The 26,434-nt window shown below is 34.8% G+C and overlaps 1 protein-coding gene across 1 annotated transcript in view; it reads left to right on the top strand.

The window, feature by feature from the left end:
• The window catches only part of ASXL3 (ASXL transcriptional regulator 3), a 186,424-nt gene that overhangs the window by 52,703 nt on the left and 107,287 nt on the right, over positions 1-26,434 (top strand). The window contains exons 3-4 of the mRNA XM_004472558.4: positions 19,210-19,318; positions 20,550-20,658. Coding sequence (XP_004472615.3) covers positions 19,210-19,318; positions 20,550-20,658 — 218 coding nt within the window. The remainder of the gene's footprint in view (positions 1-19,209; positions 19,319-20,549; positions 20,659-26,434) is intronic.

A 26,434-nucleotide genomic window follows, 5' to 3' on the forward strand; every position in this document is an offset into this window, starting at 1 on the left:
AGCCCTAACACTAATCTTAACATAATTTAATCATATGTCTCAGCTGAATCTAATACAATGAAAAGGTTATCATTCCCAGAGGAACAGACTAGTTTACAAGCATAATCAAAATCTCTTTTTTGGAGTTCATAAATAATATCAAACTGCCACAGACATGCTTTTTTTTTTTTTCTGGGGTGGGGGGAAGGTATGCTTTAAAGTACTGTGTATTTGTACTAGCACCAAATTTCTTCTTGAAATTCAGTTATAAAACTCTGAATACACAAAGTGAAATTTTAGAGAATAGATGTTGGTGAACAAAACCATTTGCTGTCTCTTAGGAGTTCTACATTTAAACATGTGGGGAATAATTCTTTAGAAAATCTATATCGTCATTTGCTTCTGTCATGGAGGTTCACATAGTTTTTTACTTGCTTAATACTTACCAAATATTCATAATATGCTAGGAGTTTTCCATTATCCTGAAGTAGTTTTGCTGCTGGTTATACCTATTTATCATTTAAGATATGGTTGATACCTTCCCTGGGAAGCTTTTTCCAAGGTTTCCAGGAAGAAATTTGGTTTCTTCTTTTGTATTCTCAGGAAAATTTTTAGTGTATCATTATCACAGTTCTTTTTATGTGTCTTTCTCCAACTTAACTATGAATTCCAAATTGGCAAATGGCATAACATATTTCTATGTTTTGTATAGTTCATAGATCTCTGCAGGCGTCTCAGTAAATATTTATTTGATTGAACATATATTGCTTATGAATATCTTTACCTAACATTCATATAAGGAATGGCTTGAGAAGACTCTTGAGTACTTTCTCTACTATCATCAGATTCTCAGATAATGCAACACTTTAAACTTTAGGAGGAAAAGCAGTATATATTTCTAAGCATCAAGTGGACTCTATTTCTAACAAGCAACCAAGTGTACTTCCCTTTCAGCGTAATATTTTCTAAGTCTTTTCCTCTGTGAGTCATTCCTTCTTTGCATTATCTCTAGTGAAAGGCATGTCACATTAGTTGGTGGGGAGTGTCTAAAAAAACATAATGAGTATTGTCTTTGGTATAAATCTCAGTTCCAAACCTGTCAAAGGCTGCTGGATAGTTGGCATCAGTAGAATAGGTTGACTTTGGAATCAAAGTATGTACTGAGTGGATAGGTGAGGCAGTGTACTTGATGACATTTCCAAGCCTTTGCGTTTAGTACAGGTGATCATAACTGACAAGGATGGGATGGGTCTGGTCACTAGAACAAGTGAAATGAAGATTAGGAGACAGAATTGTATTAATTTAAAGTGAAATCATATATGGTGAGTAGTCTTACAGATAGCCATTTGCTAGATATAGTAAATAATAATTTAGACTAAATATATAGAAAAGACTGCATGATTTAACCTATTTTATTTTATACACATCCTGGAAATAGGGAAACATGGCAAAATATTGTGTTGGAATAGTAAGTTTTAGTTTTGATTTTTGGAATAGTTTAGAAGAAAGGGGCAAGCAAAAGAAGTATATAGTCTTTAATCTTTATGTTGTTCTAAAGGGCCCGATAAAATAAACATAGTGAATTCTCTATGTACTCTGAGCATTACTATCATTACTATGTAATGCTTTTCACTTTATTTTTAAAAAGTCTACCCATTATAAAGTAAGAAGTTGATATTTTTCAGTTTTTGATTTGTTCTTGCTCTTTCACATGTAATAGCTTGGGGCTCCATTGATCATTTTCATTTTTTTCCATTTGAAGTTGTTATTCATTTAAAGGGTGCTGGCCCCATCTCCATAATAATTACATGTAGTCAGTCCAGAGCTCTTTATACAGAGGCTGGCAGTGTAGTCAAGGTGATGGTAGGTAGGCCTCTGACAGTGGTGTCCACAGAGTGGGGTTCAGGAGGAGGCAGGGCACATTTTGTACTATTGAGTAGAACTTCAAGGGTTACTCTGGCATCATTTTTTCCCATCTCCTAAAAAAGCCAAGGCTTTTTAAAATTTCAGAGTAGTTTGATCCCATGCACCAAGTTTAGTAAATTAGCCTTGGAAATAAATATTGTGGTTTTCTTTCTTCCCTTAGGACAGACAACCTGTGTTCCATCTGGGACCTCCAACTACCTTACCAGGCAGACCAACTCTTAATATGTTTTAAGTCTAAACTCTACCACTGAAGTGATCTTTCCTTGCTGTTTCATACTTTCACCTTGAGAAGGCAATCTACATAGGATGGATCAAGCAGTTGTAAATAAATAAATAAGTAAATAAGTAAATAAATAAATATAGTGGCAGAGTGGTTTGTGGGAGTTTTACTATATATATATACACATATATAATATTTTCCAGTCTGGTTTCAGACCCCGTCATGGCTTGGAGACAGCGTTGGTGTGTATGAAGGATCTTCCTCGAATGAAGGATTTGGGACAACTTTCCATGATGATTATATTAGAGCCTCAGCTGCTTTCGTGTTGGTCATGAGGTGATGCTGAACCGAATACTTGAACTAGCAGGAGTGGCTGGGATTGCATTGGAGTGGTTCCGTTCATTCCTTCCGGGTAGGTACCAGCTAGTGGCAATGGGTGAAAATGGACATCGAGGGCCTTCCCCTATGGAACCCCGTTGGAGTCAATCCTTCCCCTGTTCTGTTTAGTGGGTATGAGAGGATAATTGGACACCTCAAGGCCAGGCAGTGTGATCTGAACGACTGTGTGGAAGGTTATGAGAGAGATTCCCAGCTTGATGTTGCTCACATATGTTATTTCTGTTTTGTCAGTGTTGATAGTGCAGACTAGAAGCAAAACTGAGAAAGTGTGACTTGTTGGGATGTGAAAATTCAGGAGGCTCTGGTGTACTTTCTCATTTCTCTGTCTGAATTACAGTTTGTATAAACTGTGGCCATATTTTGACCAATTTTGATGAATTTATCTAAAATGAAAACCTCATTTCAATATTAGGTAGAAATGTGTTTTTGGGTTTTTTTTTTTTTCCTTTCTTCTGCTTATCCAGAGCCTTCTTCCCTGTGAACATTGACTGCATCTCCATGACCTTTCTTGCTGAAGCTGTAGTCAGCTTTTGTTCATTCTTTAGCTTGGGGCTCTTTCAAGCAAAGTAGCCTGACTACATTAATAAATGTTCTTGAAGGTGATGGGTGATTTTTTTTCCAGTAAATGTTTTGCTTTATCTTTACTGAAAGCTCTTCATTATTCTGACTCTGTTATGCTAAGATTCAAATTGGGTTGTACTTTTAAGGAGTTTTGCAGCGTAAATGCTGCCTCTTCTTTTTAAATTGCTTGAGCATTTTAACTTTTGACAGGGAATATGCAAGAGTTTCTTCAATTATGAATATATTCTTAGAAAGTTGGAGCCTCTCCTTTACTGTGATTTTTTTACATAAAATTATTGCAGTTATTTTCCTTTAGGGCAATGAAAAGCTTACTGAGTGTAGGACATGGAGGAAATTTATTCGGTCCAAGAGTAGAATACAGGTAAAGAAATGAAAAGAAGAAACACAGATAGATGTATGTGCCTGTAAATATCATTAGAACTGTCTATTGAATGTGTTTTGGCAAAAGGGCAGGACTAACATTTGTGCAGTAACTGATCAGTGTCAGGCAGTGAGCCAAGTAGTTTCTATTTTTTAGCTCATTTAATCCTCACAGTAACATTGAGAAGTGGGTGCTATTTCTTCATTTTACAATGAAGAAATTGATGCTGAGAAAAGCTAGATATCCTGCTTAACTGCACATAAGATCTGATATTTGAGCCTGGATCTGGCTAATTCTAAAGCCCAGTATTTATTTCCGTTATGGTGGATCACAGGCAGATGTTAAACTTGAAGTGGAAGACCCCAAAGCACGCAAAACAAAACACAAAACAAAACAAAAAAGCCAAAAAGCAAATGATAGATATAGGAATGTACTAGCATAATGTTGACTTGAGTATTTTCAGACTTTAAGACAGTTTGATAAGCCAAGTGACAAAAAGAAGTTTACCATTTTTGAGGGGTGACCAGGCTTTGAATTTGGGCTTTATCTTGTTGTGACATTTGTTCACTTTTTGTGCTGAAAATGAAGTAATGCCACCCCATGATGGATTCTAGGAATCTAAAAGGATCCTTACATTTAAATGGAGGTAAGGTAGTTAGTAATTATCTGAAGAAAGATACCATATGAATTAAAATACATGTGTTTACTGTTTATATAAACTTAAAAAAAAAGTGTCTGCGAAACTTTTTCATGTGGAACTTCCGCTTAACCACTGCTTTCTGTAGTACTTATTACTGAAGATGTGGACATTTGTGTTCATTTAAGTAGTGATTTGTTTGGATTTCTGTAATTAGTTGTTTTCATCTTTGACTAGATGAAGTTTGGGTCCATGTAATTAGTTAACATGCATAATATCACTTGGATGCTATTTGTATTTTGTTTTTATTTGATGAGAAATGATGTTCCACAATATTCATCTCATCCTAGCCAGAGAACATGGTTTTTGTGCTTATAAATGGACATTTTAAAAAAGAGAACCAATAGAAAGGAACATTTATTACTATTGTTATGGTTATTCTAACATGATGCTTGGTTATTAGGGTAATGTTACCATAGAAACCAAGTCCTCCCCTCCCCCCCAAAAAAAGAGGTAAAACATTTTAACCTAACGATTTTCAACTTCAGTGCTCTCTTTTATCTACGAGCAGCTCATGGAGTAACACATTGATAATTGAGAACGCCTTAAGCTTTCCTGACTTAGCTTAAGTGATATATTGATTTCATGGAATTAGGTGGCAGGTGCATCGAGGAACTATTTCCTGAAAGCTTTAAGTGGCAATTTAAAACCTCAGGAATATTAATTCAAGTTAAATGAGTGGGTTGGAGTTGTGCTTACTTAAAAAAGATGTTTGCCAAATGGCCAGCAGCCATGGTTTTTCAAGTTTTGTATTTCAAAACATTGAAAAATGAAGAAAGACTGAACATTTCACCTATCATTATGAAAATATAGTTCTCTATAATTTCAGTAGCCATTTAATCAGTTATCATTTATTTAATGGATTAAATAGTGCCTGAGGCTTAAAATATTTTTTCCTTGGCACACCATTTTTTTTTTCCTTTCCACCCAGATTACATTTACATATTGATCTCCCTATTTGTTACTGGAGTTGTTCTCTGCAGGATCTCTGTGTACCTGGTTGGAACATTGATATTGCTGTAAAATAATGTACAGGAAATCTCGTTTTCTCTAAAGATGCACTTCTCCCCATGGGTAATCAAAATGCGCATTTTTTCCTAAGGATGATGTCTATTTCTGTAAAACAGTGTCAATGCGCATATAACCTCCTAGTAGCATTGCTTTTAGAATTTATTAATATCTATGCATATATATAATTTTATAGTTTTCAAAAACTGTTAGCCTGAAACAGTATTATTTATTTTCTTTTAACATGTGCATTGATCCTAGCCATCTTTACCCTAACTTTCCTCTTTGCCCTGTATGAAAGAGTATTAATAACAGCTGGTAGCAAATATAAGCATTTCTGCAACCCCTTCCCGCAACTTTGGACGCTCATGAATCATATTTCCCTGAGGGTAAAATTAAAACAAGAACTGAGTGTATTAAATTTCTTTTAGGCCTGGTGCCAGAATCTTTAAAAAAATAGCATTTTTTGGCATTGCATGCTAAGTTTAAGGAGGTGAATGAAACTTGAATTCATGAATATTTCTCTTTATGCTTCCTTTCTGAAAGCATATTGTTTTCATCATAGGTCCTACACTGAATTTAGACTTTAGTATATTAAAATTTCTTTCCATTTTATAATTATGTCTCAATTTTACCAGTGTATTTTATACCATTCCAAAGAGCTATGTTTGAATTTCACAAAACTTGCATTTTTTCAGTGGAAAGCTCTGGCACTGTTTATAAATATCTAGATAGACAATAATTTCAGTAGAAGACCATTGTTGAACTCATTACCTTGACAATGTAAGTATTAAAAGGCAAAGAAAGAGGAGCAAGAGTGAGATGGAAAGAGGAAAGCTAAATTAAATTGACACTTGTCCTATGTTAAGAATGCCATCCTTAAAAGCAGGGGTTGATTTAGTTATTTTTAGATATTTCCTTTATCAAACATTTAAAGGTATAATTTTCCCCATAGCCGACACAACTCTGAGAAGAATTCTTTTGACAGTCTGCTGATAAAGGAATTTCAGATGAGTAGTACGAGAATTTGCTGCAAGGGAAAAGCATAAGTCAGAACCGAAGTAATGGACAAAGAAAAGAAATCTGCTTTTTCCTTTCTAAACCATAGAAAATCTTTAAAAATAACTATTTATTGAACACATAATGAGCTAGTTAAGGAAGACATGTACCTGATCTGAATATTTAAATACAAAAGTCAGACTATTGGAAAAAATTAGGAAAAAAATTCCAATCTGAAATTTAATTCCACCTCTGACAGTTGGATTTAAATGACTTTCACACTTAGAAGCTGTAAAATAAACCACAAAGGATAAGATGGACATAATTGACTACATAAAATTTTACATGTTTGCATATAAAAAACAAAACATTAAGTGGCAATAAACATATGGAGAAAATATTTTTGATTAATATACTAGAGGTATTACATAGAGAGATAATTAAAACAGTAAGAAAAAAATGATGATCTTAGCAGCATCACGAACAAAAGGCATGAACAGAGGAGCTCCAAAGCATAAAATTGAGGAATAAACAAATGTGTGGGAAATGGTAGAAAGGCAAGTTAAAGTAATCACTGGAGATTGTTTCATAATTTATGTAAATAAATCTGTTCATGTATTTCATTCTTATTTCAACTAATACTCCTTGCTTGTATACTACTGGTGAGAGTATAAACCAAATCAACTCGTTTGAAAAGCCACTTGGTATTATTTTGCAAAAGGTCATTAAATAATTTATATCTTGTAGCTTATTGATGCCACTTCTGGAAACATATCCTAAGTAAGTATTCTGAAATAGGAGGAAAAAAGTGTTATATGCACTAAGACTCATATCAGTGTTTCTTTATTGTAATCAAAGGGCATAATCTAAATATCATTGGGCAATCAGTGATCCTCAGACTTGGCTGCACATTAGAATCATTTGGAAAGATTTAAGAAAATTCTGATGCTTTAGCCCCATCCAGAGATTTTTCACTTAATGGATGTGGAGTTGGCTCCGGACATTTCCATTTTTAAGAAATTTCTGTAAAAATTCTAATACATAGCCAGGTTGAAAACCACTGAGTTCAAACAAATTGATAGAATTTTTAAACTATTAGGTATGATATTCATGATGGTTTTGTAGAATTATGAAATAGAGTATAGTATTAGTGAAATATTATAATTTAACATTAATTAAATTACAGTTATAAGGTTGAAATAAAAGCACATCAGAAAAATAGACTAGAGAAACATTTATAAAGTGCTCATAGTTGGGATTCAGGGGATTTTCCTCATCTTTTCTTCACTTGGCAGATATTTAGTAATGTTCGTTTATTATATTATGTTTACAAACTAAGGTTCCTGCTGGCAGAATCCTCTAGGTAACTTCCTATTTATAGGTTATTTATATCTATGAATATAGAGGTTTGTTCTGACCTCTACAACAATATTATAATGAAGTTAGGGATATACCTCATAATATTATGAAATCTTTAATATAAATTTTCCATTTTCTCAAGAATTATCTCGACTATTTTCCCATAAAGTTTTCTAACATTTGGGATATAATAAACTCAAGCCAGTCATTTTTCTCTTCTTTTATTACTTTACTAGTCAGTTTCATGTCCTGCTGACATTTTTTCTTCCATATATTCCATGGGTCCTATTTCAGAGCTCTGCCCTTCCTATCATGGCTCTGGCAAGGCCTTCATCATCTTTTCTGTGGACCATTATAGGCACCTTGTAATTGACTGATCTTCTTCTAGGTACATCCATTTTAAATTTTCCCCATGCTAAGAGAGAGACAAAGTCGCTTTCCTCCTTAAAAGTGTAAGTTCCTTGCTGTGGAGTTTAAAACCTCTCCATGATGTGGCACATACTTTCCTGCTAGAACCCATCCCAACCCTTCTCTCCCTCCTACTCACTGCCCTGGAAATCTGAATGGTCATGTATCTGCAGACCACATTCAGTTCTGTCCACCTGTGCTTTTTTTTATGCTGCTCCCTTTACCATGCCTTGTCACCCCTACCTTTCCTTTGGATTAGCAAAACTCGTAAGGATTAATACTACCCATTGTTGCCTAGGGTGGGGGAAGATATGTTTTTTCATTATAAGATAATTTGGAAATACATATCAGAATTTTAAAATCACCTCCTAAGTCCTAAAATCCTACTTTTTTGGAGTCTATCCTAGAGAAATCTTTATGGAGAAATATATACAATACTGTTTATTGCAGTAACATTTGATAGTTAAAATTAGATGCAAACTACATGTTCAACAGAAAGAAGCTATTTAAACAAATTTTTATCTATTATATGGAATATTAAGAGCACTTAAAAAATGTTCTGTCTTAAAATCTCCCAAGCTGTTAGGTAAAAAAAAAAAAAAAAAAAAAAAAAAATTGCCTCCCTCTAGTCACTGAATGCTCTCATTTATGTTGGAAATAAATAAAAAAATACCAAACCATGGAATTCAATATATACATCTATAAGTGCAAATATAAGAAAAGCTCTGGAAGAAAACACATTAGATCTTTAAAAGTCATTAATTCGGAAACAGATGGCAGGGTTGGAAGAGTTAAGAGACTCTTTTTGCTTTTAACTGTTTATAATGAGATACCTTTATACATTATATAATTGTTTTTTAATATCTAAACAGTTGATGTTTACTCTTAAAACATATCATGAGTTTAATTAAGGGGAGAATATAATAGAATTAGAGGGAAGCTAAATGGTGGATAAAGCAAAGCAAGAATCGTATTTTTTCTGTTCTGAAAAATTTTGAAAATACAACACATTACCCAAACACGAGCTAGAATTAACAGTTGTGAGCATGCATAATTGCTTCAGATTAAAAAAAGTCTATCAGGAAAATCGAAAGTTCCTTTGATTTCCTTCTCTTTGTACTCTGAAGCAACCAGTACTGTAAATTTGCTGTATATTATTATAGTTCAAAATAATGTGTTTTTACTATGAAAAAATGGGTAAATTATATTTATGTCTACATAGCTATAACCTACTTACTGATGGATATTTGAGTTATTAACAACATATGATAATCTATGGAGGATGCACAGTTTTTTTCACTAGATGCTGCTAAATGTCTTTCCAAATTAGTTGTTTCCATTTGCATTTTCACTAGAGTGTAGCATAGTTCCCATTTCTGGACATCTTCACCAATAGTTGATATTGTCAGGTTTTGTGTTTTGTTTCACTCTGTGAATTGTGAAATGTTGGCTCACCGACTATCTCATGAATTTTTCCAGAGTGTTCAAGGGTCGTAGGCTCCAATGTCGGGATCCACAAAGAACTGTGATAAAGTCAGAGTCCTCAAGGAGCTAGTTGCTATTTAGTCATGTGGTATTTGACTGTACAGAACTAAAAGCTACCAATTACATTACCAATGCAATTCCTGTCGAGGTTCAGAGAAGATTGTTATAGACTGGAGAGTTAATTAGTAGTTTTTAGGAGGTGAAAGTGAGGGATCTTGACAAATGAACAGGAAGAGACGAGAGCAGAGGTCATTGAGGCTGAAGGAAGTATAAAGGCAGACAGCATAGTTAGAATGAACACTAAGCCAGTGGTCAAAGCGTTTCACGTTGCTCTTAAAACCTTAATGAGAAAAGTGTTAATAGATCCTTAAGCATGTCTTTTCTAAACTCATCATTTTCCAGATGGAGAAATTGAGGCCTAGAAAAATGTCAACTTGGAAATTACTTAACTTCTCCATTGGTCCAATGACAAAAATTTAAAAAGTGTGGGGGATTTATTGACTAATTTAACTTGAATATCCAACAGATCGATCCTCAAGGTTTTTAGGTAATCCAGTTCAAGTGTCCTCTTTCTGTGTATTCCTCTGGTTAGTTTTATTCTCAGCAGGCTCTGTCCTTATGGATGCAAAGATAGGCCCAGAATCTCAAATCTTCTTTTACATTTACAGCTAATGTTCCTTTTAAGAATAATCTATTCCCTTTGCCTTTGTTTCTATTTCTATAACAAGTTCACAAAAGACACTCAAATGCTGACCATTTGACCAGTCACTTTGGCCAGGGAGATAGGATTATCTGGCCAGTGTAGATGAGAAGTTCACACCTGGTGGGGAAGTTGGGACCATTTCATTGACAGCTATGTTGGAATCACATTGCCTAAAGAAGGGAATGTTCCTAAAAGAAAGGAATGCAGGGCATGAAAAATAATTTGGCCACAGTAGCCTGTTTGGTATGGAAAGTGTTTTATATATCTGACTGTAGTCATCTAATTTAAAAAGAATATAGGTGATATTCATTGTAGTTGCCTTCAAGTTCACAAATCCAGGATTGTAACAACTTTTATAGCAGTGTTTACGTTCATTTCAACAAATGCTTTTTAAATGTTTTGGGATAGCTTGTCAAATAATACAAAGGTAAACAAGAAGCATATCTATCAGTTAAGATGTTTGCAAATTCATTGGAAATATTAAGGACTGGAAAGATAAATGCATAAACAAGTCTGATTGAAAGAAGCTGTAAGAGATCTGCATCGTGTTAAGATTGTTCTAAAGGAAGGGAGTTTCCTAGGATCACTACAGTCTTCACTATACAAGTGGTATTTAAACTCTCCTGTAAAAATTTTGCATAGCAAAATGGAGTATGGCAGGAATGGGAGGCTCTTCCATGCCCAGGGTTTCCTAAGAGCAAAAGCACAGAAATGGGAAACCAGGGAGGCATCATGATTTATTGAGTTGGATTGGATTACAGGAGAGTGGTCTGTGCGTTGGAGGAGCTGAAGTTGTTGCCAGCTGTGTCGCAGAGGGCCCTGACTGTCAGCCTCATGAGTTTGTGCTGCTTCTGGTAGGCAGTGAAAACCACTGATTTGTTTTGTTTTTAGACCTGATATGGCATGGCCTGAGCAGTGCTCTTTTTAAGGAAGATTGTTCTGATATCCAGTGTGTATGCTAAATTGGAACAAGGAGGACTGGGAGGTAGGGAAAACAGTTGAGGGGTTATAGAGTTGTTCCTTTGCGAGGTAAAGATTGCTTAAATTACGAAGTAAAAATGTACAATGAGAGATGAACTTTGTTGAGGCTTTGTGGAGGCAGAATCCTGGGAATAGTCCAAGAAATGGTTCAGTTCTGGGTGATAAGTAGGATAGTACCCATCATTGAGAGAAACAGGGGATCAGGAGGAAGAGTTGCATGGGGGTGTGTGTGTGAATCAGATGGTTTTATGTTTAGTTGTGTAATCTGTTGTCTAATATAACACTGAAAATATGTAGTGTTTTCAAACATATAAGGATATTACTTGCAAATTTTTCAATGCTAAATTTGCTGGATATACTTTACACTGTTGTGAATGTACACAGGGAAAATAATCATCACATGGCACTCTTTATTTTTTACAGAAAACAGATATTTTACACACTCTTAAAAGAATTTAGTTAATAAAACTTTGTCTAATAAAATCAAGCATTCCCAGGAGTGATGACGACTAGGTACTTTTTATTTTGACCCTAATCAAATAAATACAGTATAATCAGATGAATTAAATATAGCATTTCCTCATATATATTGGCAAACTAAAATAGGGCATGCTGATAAGTGTTACAGTGGGGAGGATTCCATTATTACAGATGTTTAGAAAATACTGAGTTAAGCAAGTTTCTTGACTGCAGGGTTTTTCAGAGACTTTATATTGTTAATATATTTAGTGAGTTTACAAAAGGAGAATACAGTATGCTGCCTGTTCCAAACTCATGTAACAGTCTTCTGGAAGCATCAGTTGGGACTAATATTCCATAGAGCACACTTTGGAAAAGCTGCAGTGCCAGTAGCCTTTGCTAACAAGATGGGGGGCTATAAGTAGAACATAGAAGTTTACATTTTAATATGAAACTAATTTATCATGTGAACTATAATTACAATGTTTATTCTTTAATATATGAAATTTTACAATTTTATTTTAGAGCACGTATTTTGGGGGCCTCATTGGAAATATCTTTGTGCTTGCTGGAGGGGGAACAGTTATAAAGAGCTGAAGAGCCACCTATGGGCAACGGATTGCCTGCCGCTGCCTTGGAGTTGATGACATAAGCAATCTGCACATGATTGCATCTAAGTTGTCTGCTTGGAATAAATTAGGTATAGCATTTAAAGCCTAACTGATTTTCCTCTTGTTATACAACATATTTTGAGGCTGCCTTTCTCCCAAATTCTTTGCCATTTTGTGTGTATTCAGGAAATTTAGTTGAGCTCAGCCTACATTTCTTATGTGTAAAGCCCTATCAGAGTGTAAATCTGTTTCATGATGAGCTTGACATATATTATATATTCAATAAATGTTTGTTCAATGAATGGAGTGTATTCTTCATTGATATGATTGTACAAAGAGTCATCTAGATGATGGACCTGAATTCTCTTCCATATTTTCTCAAAATCTTTTGTCCTTAGTTTTCATGGGTAAGCATTACCTGAGGCAACAAAATCATCTTTAACATTTGAATTCCACTCTGGGAAAGTTTAGCTTTAGGCAGTGCTGGATGAAGATGGAGTCATCACCTTATCACTTAGCAACATCTGACTTTTCTTTTTTTCCCTGAAGTATGAACTGTTCTTTCTGAGCTTTCATGGGAAATTAAATGAGAGGCAACTCTATGGAGAGAGGATGTGGGATAGTGAAGAGAGCATGGGCTTTGGTATCAGATTGGAATTTGAATTTCAGCTCTGTCACTGAATTGATATCTGGCTTCCATAAAATTCTTAACTTCTGTAAAACTTGGAATCATGCTTATATATTATGGTGGCTGTAAGGAATATAGATAATAGTGTGAGAGCCCAGGCACATTAGAAATGCTCAGTAAATGGTAACTCTAATGATTAAATTAGTTATTACTACCATTCTTTTCCCTCTGTCCTTACTGTGTAAGTAATCACTTATTTTCAATACCATTCACAAGACTATGGACTTGGGAGTATATGCACTTCGATTTCTTCTCTCATTTTTGTTAATGAGGGGAAATGAAATTAGAAGATGTTAAACAAAATCCTGCCTGAACCAACCCTTTAAACAAGCAATGAAATATTAATTTCTTTCCCGCTGCCATCCTCTGTACTTCTACATGTTGGTTACTTTGAATGGCATTACAGTATTTATAACATTAATAGCTCTCATTTTTTAACACTTACTTTAGTGCTTTACATGTATTAACTCATTTACTTTTCAGAATAATCCTCTATGACAGGGGTTCTTAACCTTTTTGTCCCATGGACCCCTTTGCCAGTCAGGTGAAAACCACGGCCCCCTTACTAAGTCCATACTATACTTTGTATTATTTAATAAATATACCTGCACCAACATGTCCCCATGAGAATAATGTTTTTTTGAATTTCAATACAAGCTCATGGACCCCTTGTTAAGAACCCTTGCTCTATGAAATAATAGTGACTTTTATTACCTACACCTTATCGTTGAGGAACTTGAGACCCAGAGATTGTGTCTAAAGTAGCATAGTTAATACATGGCTGGACTGCACGTGACCCCAGGCTGCCTGGCTCCAGCACCATAGCCTCACTCGTTGTAGTCTGTCTACTGCCTTTCCTGGTATAGCGGTGATAGTTTGGCGTGGTGTGACATACACGGTTGTAGAGGAGCAGTAGCCCATGAAGGGCTATATTTCTGGTATATTCCTTAGTGAATGTACATAATAGAAAATAACCACCTCACCTCATATTTCAGTTGGAGGTCTTTAAAAATTATAAAAGATATACATGCTTTGGTCTATACTCAATTCCTTATAGACCCTATTTTAAAATAATATCGACCAGTCTTTTGTCCTTATATTATAGCCCTGAATTTTTGCCTCCTCAAACAAAAGTTCAGTTTAGTGGAGAATGGCTTTGTGAATCAATGTAGTCCACAGAGTGGTAACTTGGTAGTCTCTATAAAGTGGATAAAAGGTCTAAGTTCAAATGTCTGTAATCTAAGAAAAGTGTCTTTTTATATTGTTCAAGCCAATCAGAAGCATGCCGAGGTTTGAAGTCTAACATTGTTTCTTTAATTTACCATTAAATTGCACAGTGTGTGTCATTTGGCAATTATTTCTTGCCTCACTATCCCCACCTAATAGAAAGAGGGCCAGGACTCCATTTCTACTTTACCTTAGAGACATGTAGAATATTGAAAAATCAAGTAGATATTCCTGACACATAGAAATTTGCAAAATGCCCTATTAAATATGACCCATCTTAAATTGAGTTGATTGGTTATACCAATTTCTTCTTATGTTTTTCTAAACACTGATCATTGTTATTCCTCATATATCAATGTTCATTATAAACTTCAATTAGCAAACTCCTTCAGGGACTGCAGTTTGGGGCCCTGTTCTTTGAAGGTTGCTGTGGGTTACTTTTAAGCTAATAGATGATGGGATTATACAGACTGCATATAAATTGCTCTTGCTTTTAATGTCATACTGATTAGCAGTAGTATTTCTCAAGAATGAGTTGTTAGTTTGGCCTTGGTTTTCTCAGATGGTTTTTAATCATCTAGGTTATTGATGTATCTACTGACGTAACATGTATACCTAAGTGTGTTTGAGTCATCATGCATTGTTAGAAATAGTTTATTCTACTCTACTAGTAGAAATATGCCCATTCAATATATAAATAAGAGACAAATTCATTTGTACATTATTCACTTTTAACATTTTAATATGTTTTATGAAGTGTTATATAGAGAGAGTTAAGGGCACAAATCCTAATAATATAATTTTTACACAGTAAACACAAAGATCTGATTTTAAGAAATAACATATTGCCTGTACCCCAGAGTCCCCCATAATTTAATTTAAAAATAAATCCTTTATAATAATTAAGGTATTTTCTCTAAGCTATCATACTGGAAATATATAAGAGGATCTGGTCATTAATTGTTTTAAAAGGATAGTGAACATACAGTTGCTTCTATTCCTTTGTATTAATAGTACCTAGCACAATAAGGATCTTAATAATGGTGCTTGTTAAATTCGTTGAGGTTTTAGACTTCCATTGTATAGGATTAATTTTTTGATGTCCCTGTATTTGAAAAATGAGATTTAAAAATGTTTTCAGGATATAGCTTTTATTTAAAATCTTATGAAGTAAGTGATACTTAATAAAAAAGAAAAAGATTTCGATTAATAAATATTGTCTTGTGAAGTGTGATCATTTATAGATGAAGAAATGGATGCCTACATTATGATATTTTCTTTATCATGTCTTCCTATCACATTCCCCAGGTTCTTCTTGGTTTTAAAATTATTAAAATAGACAGGCCATTCATTTACTCCACTGAATGTGCACTCTTGGTAAAATTTTACATGTTCCATCAGCAATTTGATGAGATAAAGCAATGGTGTTTCTGTATTTCACGCAACACCAGGGTTCTGCAAAGAGTCTCTGGGGATTCTTTGATGTCTAGACAGTTTAAATTATGCCTGCTCCCCTGCCTCCAAATTCCACCCCTGTTCTGCTTCAGGGATTGTGGGAAATGAAAACAAACCAGAAGGGTTCCACATCTCTACAGTCTAGGGGGAGGAACAACCAACTAGAATAAGCTGTATATCTACACTGGCAGGTGTATAGAAAAGAGCCAGATTTTAACAGGGGATTGAAGAAAAGAATCAAGGGCAAATTTTGTCCTACTTAATTATGTCTAATTAAATTATATGTGAATAAATGTGCATTGTGAACAACATAAAAACATTATGGCAGTATTAGGGAAGAGAGCAGAAGTCGCCTTTTCTCCCAACACTGGGGTTCTTTCCTCACCTCCCCTTAGGCAGTCAAACCTAACACTTAGGTATATTTCTTTTACAATGTCCTATTTTGAAATGGTAAGATGTAGAATTATGTTTTAAATTGGAAAACTAACTTTCTTTTCTTCCTTCCTTTTTCTTTGTTTTCCCTTTATAAATCGGGATATCGTGGTTCTTCCGATTCATCTTGGTAGAAAGTAAGTAACTTCTGAAATTTAAAAGTTTTTTTTTTTGTGAAAACTTTGATGTTTCCTTAATGCATATACACTGTTCCAGAATTTTTAACTTTTAGTTTTGACTGAGTTGCTTAACTTTTGCATTAACAATGAAGAAAAATTGTTTTAATGAATTAAAAATAATGTTATATAGGAGATGTTCATGCTAAGGACGTATACTTTTAAATACATTTTCTTTGATACCCACAGTTAATCACTGCCTTTGAAATATATGCCTCTTCTTTAAAGCAACCTCAACAGGGGCTCTTAATAGGTCTAGCTTTTGTGAATATGAAAAGAAAACAATTTTATAAAAAGCACTTCTATTTTATTTTTGTTTAATAGCAGTTAATTTAGCCATATGATTCTTCAGGAATAAACAGTCCACATTTTCTGTGCTTTATGGAATTGGGTGACATTAATAGCAACACATAAATGGTATAAAATGTTCTTTGAATGCATTTTTCTATGTATATTCTGTATTAGATAAGTAAGTTGTCTTGAAAAAGCATGTATGTCTTTTGATGCATATATTTTATTGTTAAATAGAAAAGGAATGTTTAAATAGTTTTATTTTGTTTTGTCCATGGCAGAGAAAGGCAAATTATATGCTTTCAACTGAATGACCAAAGAAAGATTTAGGTTATAAAATTGCTATTAGATTATGAAATATTTTCTAATTCATTTAAAATGTAAACGTATAGTTTTGAATAAAACAAATTTCATGTTTGTTTTGGGAAAGATTGAGGGAAATTACAGAAGTCATTGAGACTTTTGGAGGTATCTTATGAGTGTAAATCACACAAAAATTTAAAAATATTTGCATAGGAAATCTTTTAATCAATGAGTTAATAAGCAGTGTAATTTAATAATCATACAGATTATTTTAATAATCATACAGAGCTTACTATTTGTCTGAAACTGAATACTTATCACATGTGTTTGCAGCAAGCATTTCATTAAGCTGCTATTTAATAGCCAGTATACCTTCTGTAATTATCTTCAGTTTGGTGTACCTTAGAAAGAAAATGTAATTTATTGGCAACTTTAAATTTTACCTGTTCAGTTTTTTTAGTTTTCTTTAAATCTGTATTATTCTTTAATGTTCTAAATCTGAGTTCTTAGAATGGTGGCTATTAGTACTTCATGACTCAAGAACAGAAAGAGTGTGTGTGAGGTTTGATGTTAGGGGTATGATTTTATTAAGTTATTTTTTAAAAGTCTACATTGTGTCATTGTATGTATTGGATTCTATTTAATACATAGTTTTAACATCTTCCTGCTAAATCCTTATGGAAAGTTTACATTTCTGACAATTTTACTAAAATAAAACTGCGAAAAATCCAGCATAGTGATCCCTGGCTTCAAATTCCCTATATTTTGTCTGAAGAGTATAATGATAAAAATGTATTTTTGCAATGTTCAGTGTAACATTTATGGCATTATTTGGAGTTTGTTCAAGGAGAGACATTGCTGGGGAGATGAATGTATTTTATTTTATCTGAATGCCTGGGCCCAATTTAAATATGAGCCAAAAATCTTTTGTGAGGAAAAACAATGAAATGAGGTCTGTAATCTTGTAGGAGCTTCATGAGGAAAGAAAATTACATAAACACACAGCATCATTACCATGTGTACTGTAGAGTTATAACTGCATTGTGCTATGACCAGATTTCTATTAGGGCTCTTGTTTGCTGTCAGACCCAATGAAATCATATTTATGTGTTGGCACAGAGAAACTGTCTCCGAAAATAATAATGTGTATTCTTCTTATTGTAATACTAACTTTTATGACCATGGATATATGTGTGTGTATGGGGGGGAGGGGGGTTGGTGAGTGGGTGTGTGTGTGTATATATATATATACTAACTTGCTCTCAAATGTGTGCTGGCAACTCAACAAATTTGACTTTCATTTTACTGGTGATTTTCTGAGCAACATTTTTCATAGTAAGTAAGAGATTTGATAATCTCAGTTTTCAGAAAACTTTTAATGTGGTAACATAAAATGATGTTTCAAATCCAGAAATTCAAACTTCAGGCTTAATTCCTAAAGGCCCTTCTTGCCCAAGAATGTTTTGGATTAAATATCCAGAACTCCTAAAAGGTATGTGGGGCTTCTGATCAATATCGGTCTGACAAAATATTGATCTTTTAGTATATTAGGAAGTAAATTTTCTATGGAAACATTATAATTAACTGAAAGCAATAATTCTATTTCCTTAAAAATACCTGTTTGCAAACAAAACACATATTTCCTGGGGTAATGTCAACCCCAGGAAATATGTAAATATTATACATTTCATAATCATCTTTCCAAATTTATGAATATATTTCAGCAATGTTTGTATGCATGTGCTTTGATAGTTTTAATTTTTAATGCTTGATTTACTTTTAAAAATCTGTTGCTTTAATAATTCAGTTGCATCTTTACTACAGAACATAATTATTAGCTCGGCAGAATTCCCAAACACATATTTATTTTTTTTGACATATCTAACTGAGAGAAGGATATCACTGTAGAAACTCTATCAAGGGTATAAACACAGATTTAGATACTCATTTGGCCATGTGAGAAATGCAGTCCTGTCAGTAACTTAAATACTTGTAATTTCAAATCAGTTCTTCCTTGGTTTCTTATTATTCTTTTGTTGCTTTTCAACCTATAGGATGGAGCTGTCCTTGAACTTGGTTTTTTTGATCATTCAAGTGCAACCATCAAGTTGTCTATAATATTTAAAAACTGGGGCTTCGTGGTGGTGTTTGTAAAATAGCACCACATAAATGTTTGGACTTTGGTTTCTTGAAAATTTTGTGTTGTTTGCTTTCTGAATAAAAACATAATCCCAATTCAGACTTTTAGCCTGAAGCCTATAAAACAGATGCATCTGATTAACTTTGTGAAAACTGGACTGGCCTGTTATTGTAATGTAGATATTTTCGGGGGTGGGAGGATATTTTAAAAAGGCATGCAAGAGGGTCTTTTTTTTTTTTTTTTTAAGAGACTGAGAAAACATTTTTGTCACAGACTCTCCATCTCAGACTGCTTCATTTTTGCGCACTTTTATTTTCTAGTGGAACCTCTCCATTAGCCTGTTTGAATGCCATGCTTCACACTAACACTCGAATTGGGGATGGAACATTCTTCAAAATCCCTGGAAAGTCAGGCCTCTATGCTCTCAAAGTAAGTTGGATTGTTCTGCATATTATGTCTGTTAAGCTATTACTCTATTTCATGCATTTTTTTTCCTAGACGTGTGAAGGTAAACAAAACTAGATTTGGGTGGAGAGTAAAGTGGAAGAATGACCCCTATTCCTTCTAAATATTTTCAGGTGTCTTAAAGATGATTTCATATGAAGAATTAACAATGACATTTTCCATTAAGGAAGGCATATCTGTGGTCTCATTCTAACATATGGTAATGAAAAATACTTGTGGCCTCTTTACAATGACTGATTCTTTAAAATTTACATGGAGGTGTGCCGTGGCTCATCAAACAAGAACTTACTGTGGCCATCGGTTGATATTCAGTCTTCACACTTGTATGCTTTTTTGTCTTATTTAAAAAAAAAAAGTAATTTATTTACTCTGCTTGAAAACTTGCTAATTTACATCAAGTAATTTTAAAACGGTGATCTCAAGTAGAGTTTTATTGCTAATGCGTTCTTGGTATAAGAGAATAGAGAAATAAAATTAAAAAGCTTTTGATAAATGAGGCCTAATTATTTCAGGGCCATGTAATTTTTGTTTGTTTGTTTGTTTTTTTAGTTCTATCTAGAATAGGAAAGGCTATTTAAAATGGAAAATCCTGGGAAGGACAGAAGTTGGTGATCCACAAATCGTTTTAAAGATTGCTACAAGTAAAATCAATGTATTATTTTAAATTAAAAATAAAGTCACTGTTAATAAATGATAGTTCATATTTAAAGTCCATTACTTTCCTTTGAGAAGTCATTTTTTAAATGCCAAAAATTATACCTGGCAATAAACCAGGGAGTGTGAGGTACTTGGCTCTCTGTGTTTCAGAAAATAACAGGTTAATTAAAAGGGCTTGTATTATTTTAGTTGTTTTTGTAGTTAATTGGGTATTTAAATATGCTGATTCAAATTCTGAATTATGAACTTTTCCTAATATAATGATGAATGCAGAAATGACAACTAAAACCAACATATGTTAAAAGGAAGACTTTTTTTGGGTGGGGGGAGTAGTCAGATTTTAAAAGGTTATCCAAAAAATAAAAAGTAACAATGTAATATTTTATTTTTCAGTGTGATTTAATATTCAAAAGTAAATTAGTATGAAATTCCAGATCATAGATAACTGTGATAATACTTTAGGATTCTGAAAATGTTTTGAGTATTTTCAGTTGCTAACACGTCTCCATAAATCATCATTTAAAAAAAAATAATATAGAAAGAAGAATCATCATGCCCAACTGATGGAACATTGGATTTAGGCTGTGAGTCTGAATTAGATGGCACAGAAATGGCTGAGGCAAATGCTAATGGAGAGGAAAATGGAGGTAAGTGTGACAAAATTCATGATTTAAACAATTATACTCTAAAAAGTTACATAGAATCCACTAATTGAATTCCCCAACATGTAGATACATTTCTTTTCTACATTTTTTCCATTTACTCAGATTTATTGTTTATTTTAATTGAAAAGGTTAACACCTAAGAAAGATAATAGTTATTTGCTTTTTGCTTTTTTTAAAAATAGTTTTCCTGGAGAATTATCTTGAGCATTATTAGTGTCAGCATATTTCTCCTGCCAAATGAGAAGGCTCCTGGGAACAGTGGTTTTGATCTGATGATGCTCCTGAGAATAGCAGTGTTTTGTTTTTGATTGTGATGATTTTCTTGTGGTCATTAGTACTGGGTTGCCATTTGTAAAGGAAGCTTAGTGCTGTCATTCTTCACAGTGAAACAGGGACAAACAAGATCTATTTTTGTTAAACACTTTTGAGAAATGAATACCTCTTCCAGAATTCTATGAGTGGCATTTTCTGCCTCTAAATTCTATCCATCTTAATTCATTTTTGTTATTCTGAAGAAAATCAACTTGTGATTCTGTTGATGTATGTAATTTATGTACTGTAGTTGTGCTGATCTTTGTCCCACAGAAGCTGCTCTACTTTTTTCTATCCTATCTACCAGTCCCACAAATGGATCCAGATCATGATTTAGAAGGAAGGCTGTCATTATGGTTATCTGTCAGTGGGTTCATAGAAATTGGTAAATTATCTTTAAACAAGCATACTTCGAGGATTGTTGCAGAAATATCATATTTCAGTAATAGCCCAGAGCCATTAGTTTTATTAATAGCCATAAGAGTCCCTTTGGATTTTATATGCATGCTAAATGGACACACCTGCCCTTTAAATTGATGTGCTTTCTGTTACACCCCTTGAGACCGATGCTGCTTCAGTTCCTATCTGACCTGCAGCAGAGGTTGGGAATTTAGCACAGGGAACACAGATCATTTTCTTAGTAAAATGCCTATAGACTGCTTTGTAGACTCTACCTATTAAAAAAAAATTTTTTTTTACTAATTTTCTTTTGACTTGATATCCCTATTCCTGAACTTGTTGAAAACTTAGATTCCCCATTGTTTGGTCATATCGTGAGCCTTGGCTGGTGGTCCTTGTGGTTAGAGAGAGAACAAAGCAGAGTGAATGGCAGTTTCTGGCTTTCTAGAAGGGCTGGTGGATGGGGCATACTCTTTTCCTTCAATAGAATGAAGGGGAATCTTCCTGGGATTATTCCTATCATTAAGCTGCCTGCTGGCATTAGTTCTCACTCTCACTCTTACTCTCAACATCTGTATTGAGCTCTCACCAAGTGCCAAGTACTGTTCTGGGGATTGAATTAACAGCAGTAAAGAGTGCAAACAAAAACAAACCTCTCAGGCACCTTATGCCTGTTGGGAGATAAGGACAATAAGCAAAATATATAAGTAAAATGTCTAACCTGTTAAGTGGTGAACAGTTACATATTGGGCAAAAATAGAGGGGATAAGAGAAGGAGAGGAGTGCGTTTGAAAAAGACCTGAGGGACAAGAGGGAGTTAGAGTTCTAGGTAGAGGGAACAAAGACTTGAGTGGGAGTGTCTGCAATGTTCCAGAAGCAGCAAGAACCTAGTGTGGTTGGAGACTGGAGTGAGAAAGGGAGACTACGGTAAAATATGAAGTCAGAGAAGTAATAGTGTGTATTGTATAGTGACTTGACATTGGATTTTGTTTTGAGTAAGATGTTAAACCATTATGAGATGAGCTAAAAAGAGACAGTGATCTGATTTGTATTTTAGCAGGATCACTGAGAGTAATAAAATTAGGGGAATGAGGACAAAAACAGGGAGACCACTTAGGAATTTATCACCATAATTTAAGTGAGGGGTGATGGTGCTTTGAATCAAGGGAGTAGCAGTGGAGGTGGGGAGAAATTGGATTCTCGATATAATTGAACATACATCCAACAGGATTTGCTGACAAATTAAGAAGGATATGAGGTAACAGCTTGAGGATGACTCTAAAGTTTGTGAGCAAGCAGAGGCTAGTATAGTATTGTCAGTAACTTAAATGAAAAAAAGCTGAAAGAGAAGTAGTTTAGGGCAGGGAGTTGTTGATCAGTTCACTTTTGAGATATTAAGCATGAATTCCTTTTCAACATCCAGCTGGGTGTGTTAAGTAGTTGGAATTGTCTGTCTGAAGTTCAGGGGAAAGGCATTGCTGGCGATATGCTTTTGGAAGTTAGCAGTTTATAGATGACATTTAAAGACATGAAACTGGTTGAGATCACCAAGGAAGTAAAAATAAATAAAAAGAGAAGAGGCTCAAAGACTGAACCCAGGGGTACTTCAATTTTTAGAGGTTGGAGAGCTTATAGGAACCAGCAACTGTGACTTAGAATGAATAGACAGAAAAATGTGTCATCTGTCCTGGAAACCATGTGAAGAAAGGGGAATGAGTGACTCAGGTTTTTTTTTTTGCATCAAATTATGGTGAAGACTAAGGAATCACCACTGGATGTAGCTATGTGAGGGTACTGGTGAACTTGACAATGACCACTTTTGTGAAGCAAAATCCTGAGTGGAATGGGTTCAGGAGAGAATGGGAAGAGACAAATTGGAGACCTGTATAGACAGTTCTTTCAAGGTTTTTCTTGAGGTAAAGGGAAGGAACAAAATGGGAAAATACCTGCTAGGGAAAGTGGAATCAAGAGATTTTTAAAAAGAGATAGGATATAGAGATTAGGGTATTTGTATACTGATGAAAAGAATTCAGTTAAGAAGGAGAAGTTGGTAATGCAGGAAGAGTATCCTGGTGCCATGTGCTTGATTAGATGAGAAGAAATGGGATCTATTAAATGAATGAAGAGACTGGTCTTTGCTAAGGGTATGGACATGCCCACTGGTATAAGCTGTAAGAAAAGTCAGGGTATTTGGGTGGAGGTATAGGCAGGTGAGTGTATCTGGAAGAGGCTCATGGAAGTTTCCCTCTTCTTGTTCCATTTCTGTGAAATAGGAAACGAGTTCATCAACTGAGGGTAAGGATAGGGGAGGTGATTTTGGAGATTTAAGGAGAAGGTAATTTTTGCCTGAGAACATTACTTATTGTGAATTTAACGTGAGGCCAGTCTGCATGGTTGTACATCTTTCTCTGGTAATTTCATCATGTTCAGGACCACTGTACAGGTGTAGAGTGGGCACAGAGTTGGATTTGATGAGAGTTGGGACATGCATGATGGAACAAGAGAGGGACCATGGAGTTGAAAGTGTATGAAATGGAGTGGTTAAAATAATTATCCATACAATTTAAGCTGATTGTGGAGATGAGTGAAGATGTGATTGTGGGAGGGATGGTATAGAGGAGGAGGTCTTCCTTGGGGTCAAAGGATTGATTGATTTGGTGTCCTAGAGGGAGTGAGCTAGAGGTATAGGTGACATGAGAGTAGCATGCAAGATGAGTTAAGGATAATTTTATGCAATGAATGTCTGAAACGAGAGGAAAGAAGGGGCCATATTTAAGGGTGCCACAAATGGTTAGGTAGCATGTGCACTCCTCAGCCTAACTGAAGAGCCCACACTGGCTGAAATGCACCAATCTTCCGTTGGCCCAGCTTAGTGCCATAGCGTGGGGATGGATCTACCTGGAGTAAACATCACTTTTTTCTTTTTTCCACAAAGATGTTTTAAAGGCTGGTGGTGGTGGCCCTTGCATAAAATATTAGGTGATCATCTCTGTGGCTATTGAGACAGGCAATTAGGATAATACTAATACTGAAAGAGTGACATTGAAGAGTAAAATCTTCAAAAATCGAAGAAAAGTAACTCAGGAATTAGTAGATAAGTACAGTAAGGATGGGTAAAGTCTGATGATTGAGGTACAATGCTGGAGGCATCAAGGGAGCAGGAAGTGGAAGGAGCAATGGGAAGAATAGAGGCCACCCATTTCTGGGCCCAGTGGTCCAAGACCACCACCTAAGAAGGCACCAGGAGAGCAGTGCCAGTAGGAGACCAGTCTCTTCATTCATTGTAGATCAAGATACAAAAGGAATGTTCAGAAAAAAGTGGAGGATGTAGGAGATTTTGCTAATGACTAAACCTGAATGCCAAAGGAAGCGATGGGAAGTAAAAGTTTTAGGGAATGGGAAGGGGCAGGGAATGGTGTGAGAGAACTCAGCCAGTAATTAAACTAAAGCAGGGAAGCTCCCCTAATGTAAAATGTGAATGGGCACTTCACAAAATAAGGCATACCCACACATATCCAGCTGATGTGACCAAAACTAGATTTCCTGGCTTCTCCTTTGAAGTTGCATTAGAGAAATTGCTTTGGGGAAACACTGAAAGAATAATAAATAGCTTATTTCCTAGAGTGTTCCTTGACTTGCCCACTTTTGCATCTTATAGCAAACTTTTGCTTGTTGCAAAAGAAGTATATTCCTAACCATGCAAGTACCATATTCCTCTGTGTATAGCCTATTAATCTAGCCTTGGGATGCATTTTCAAACCTAGATATCTAAAATGCATTAAGTACTTACAGAGTTCAGCCTTGCAAGCTATTTACATGCATATACTTTAATCCTCACGCCTTCCTTTAGGTAGGGAATATTTATGGGCTCTGTAATTTTTCTTTTACCAGTGAGGACACTGAAACTTAAGATAAATTAAATATTTCAGCAAAGTCACAAGCTCGGTTGCCTGACACCAAAGGCTGGGCTCTAAAGACTCTGCTGTTCATCCAGGAACCACAGGGAACAGTTACTAGCCAGTGGTCATTAATGCAGTTTGCCTTGCTGCACTTGTCCAAATCTATTCGGATTATACACTTGAGATTTTGAGAAAGAGGAACCTCTGGCTTATCCAAATTAAGGAGTATTGAGATCACGCTCTTAATGATTTCTCGCCAATTAGTAATAAATTCCGTGACTCTAAATTGGTGGCTTACTCTGCTTTCTAATACATGTTTGTATCAGAAGTTAGCATGAATATGTTTTCCATACTTCTTACAGCTGTAAAAATATACTTTGAAATTCTGATGAGGAATGGGGAGCAGAGAAGAGAGATTCACCCTCTGTTTTTGTATCTTTACCCCCCTCTCCTTTCCTCCTTTGGGATGAAAGAGTGGAAAGTATCGAGGTGACTAATAACCATAAATTGCTAAGATATCCCTTGAGGCAGTCAAAAGAATGAGCCTCTGCTACCTCAGTGTCATTTCAAATTAATAAAGATTAATTGACATTTTCTACACCTTTAAAGGTGGTAAGCAAAGAAATAATTGACAGGAAAACACTTTACAAAAACTGATATCGATAAAGAAATTAAACTCCTGCCTTTAGCAACTTGAGTATTCCTTGAGTCTTTAGGTAAAACTAAGATAGTGACTAAATCTTAGTTCATTCTTCCTCAGGGAATCAGGCGACTTCTTGGAATCAGCTAGGGAAACAGATGACTTTCCAAGATATATATATTTTAAGTTTTGTTGGATAATCTTAAATGTTGGAAGTGTAGTATATTACTGAGAGTAGAATTTCCAAGTCACAAAAGCTATCTTTATGCAGAATGTTTCTTTGACTCCTAAAGTTTCTCAAGTAAATAAGAATTAGACAGATATAGACTTAAGAAAGTAAACTGTACAAATTTTACAAGCTAAACTCCAGAGATTGAAGAGTGATTTAGGTGAATCACTTGATATATCTGTGTTGACAACCCATGACCATTTATGCCAGTATAAGTATAGATCTGTGTCACCCTAAGAAAATATTTTGAATTTTATGGGCTATTTTAGTCAGAGATTT

This window comes from Dasypus novemcinctus, chromosome 16 (assembly GCF_030445035.2).
Source record: "Dasypus novemcinctus isolate mDasNov1 chromosome 16, mDasNov1.1.hap2, whole genome shotgun sequence".
Taxonomy (NCBI): Eukaryota; Metazoa; Chordata; class Mammalia; order Cingulata; family Dasypodidae; genus Dasypus; species Dasypus novemcinctus.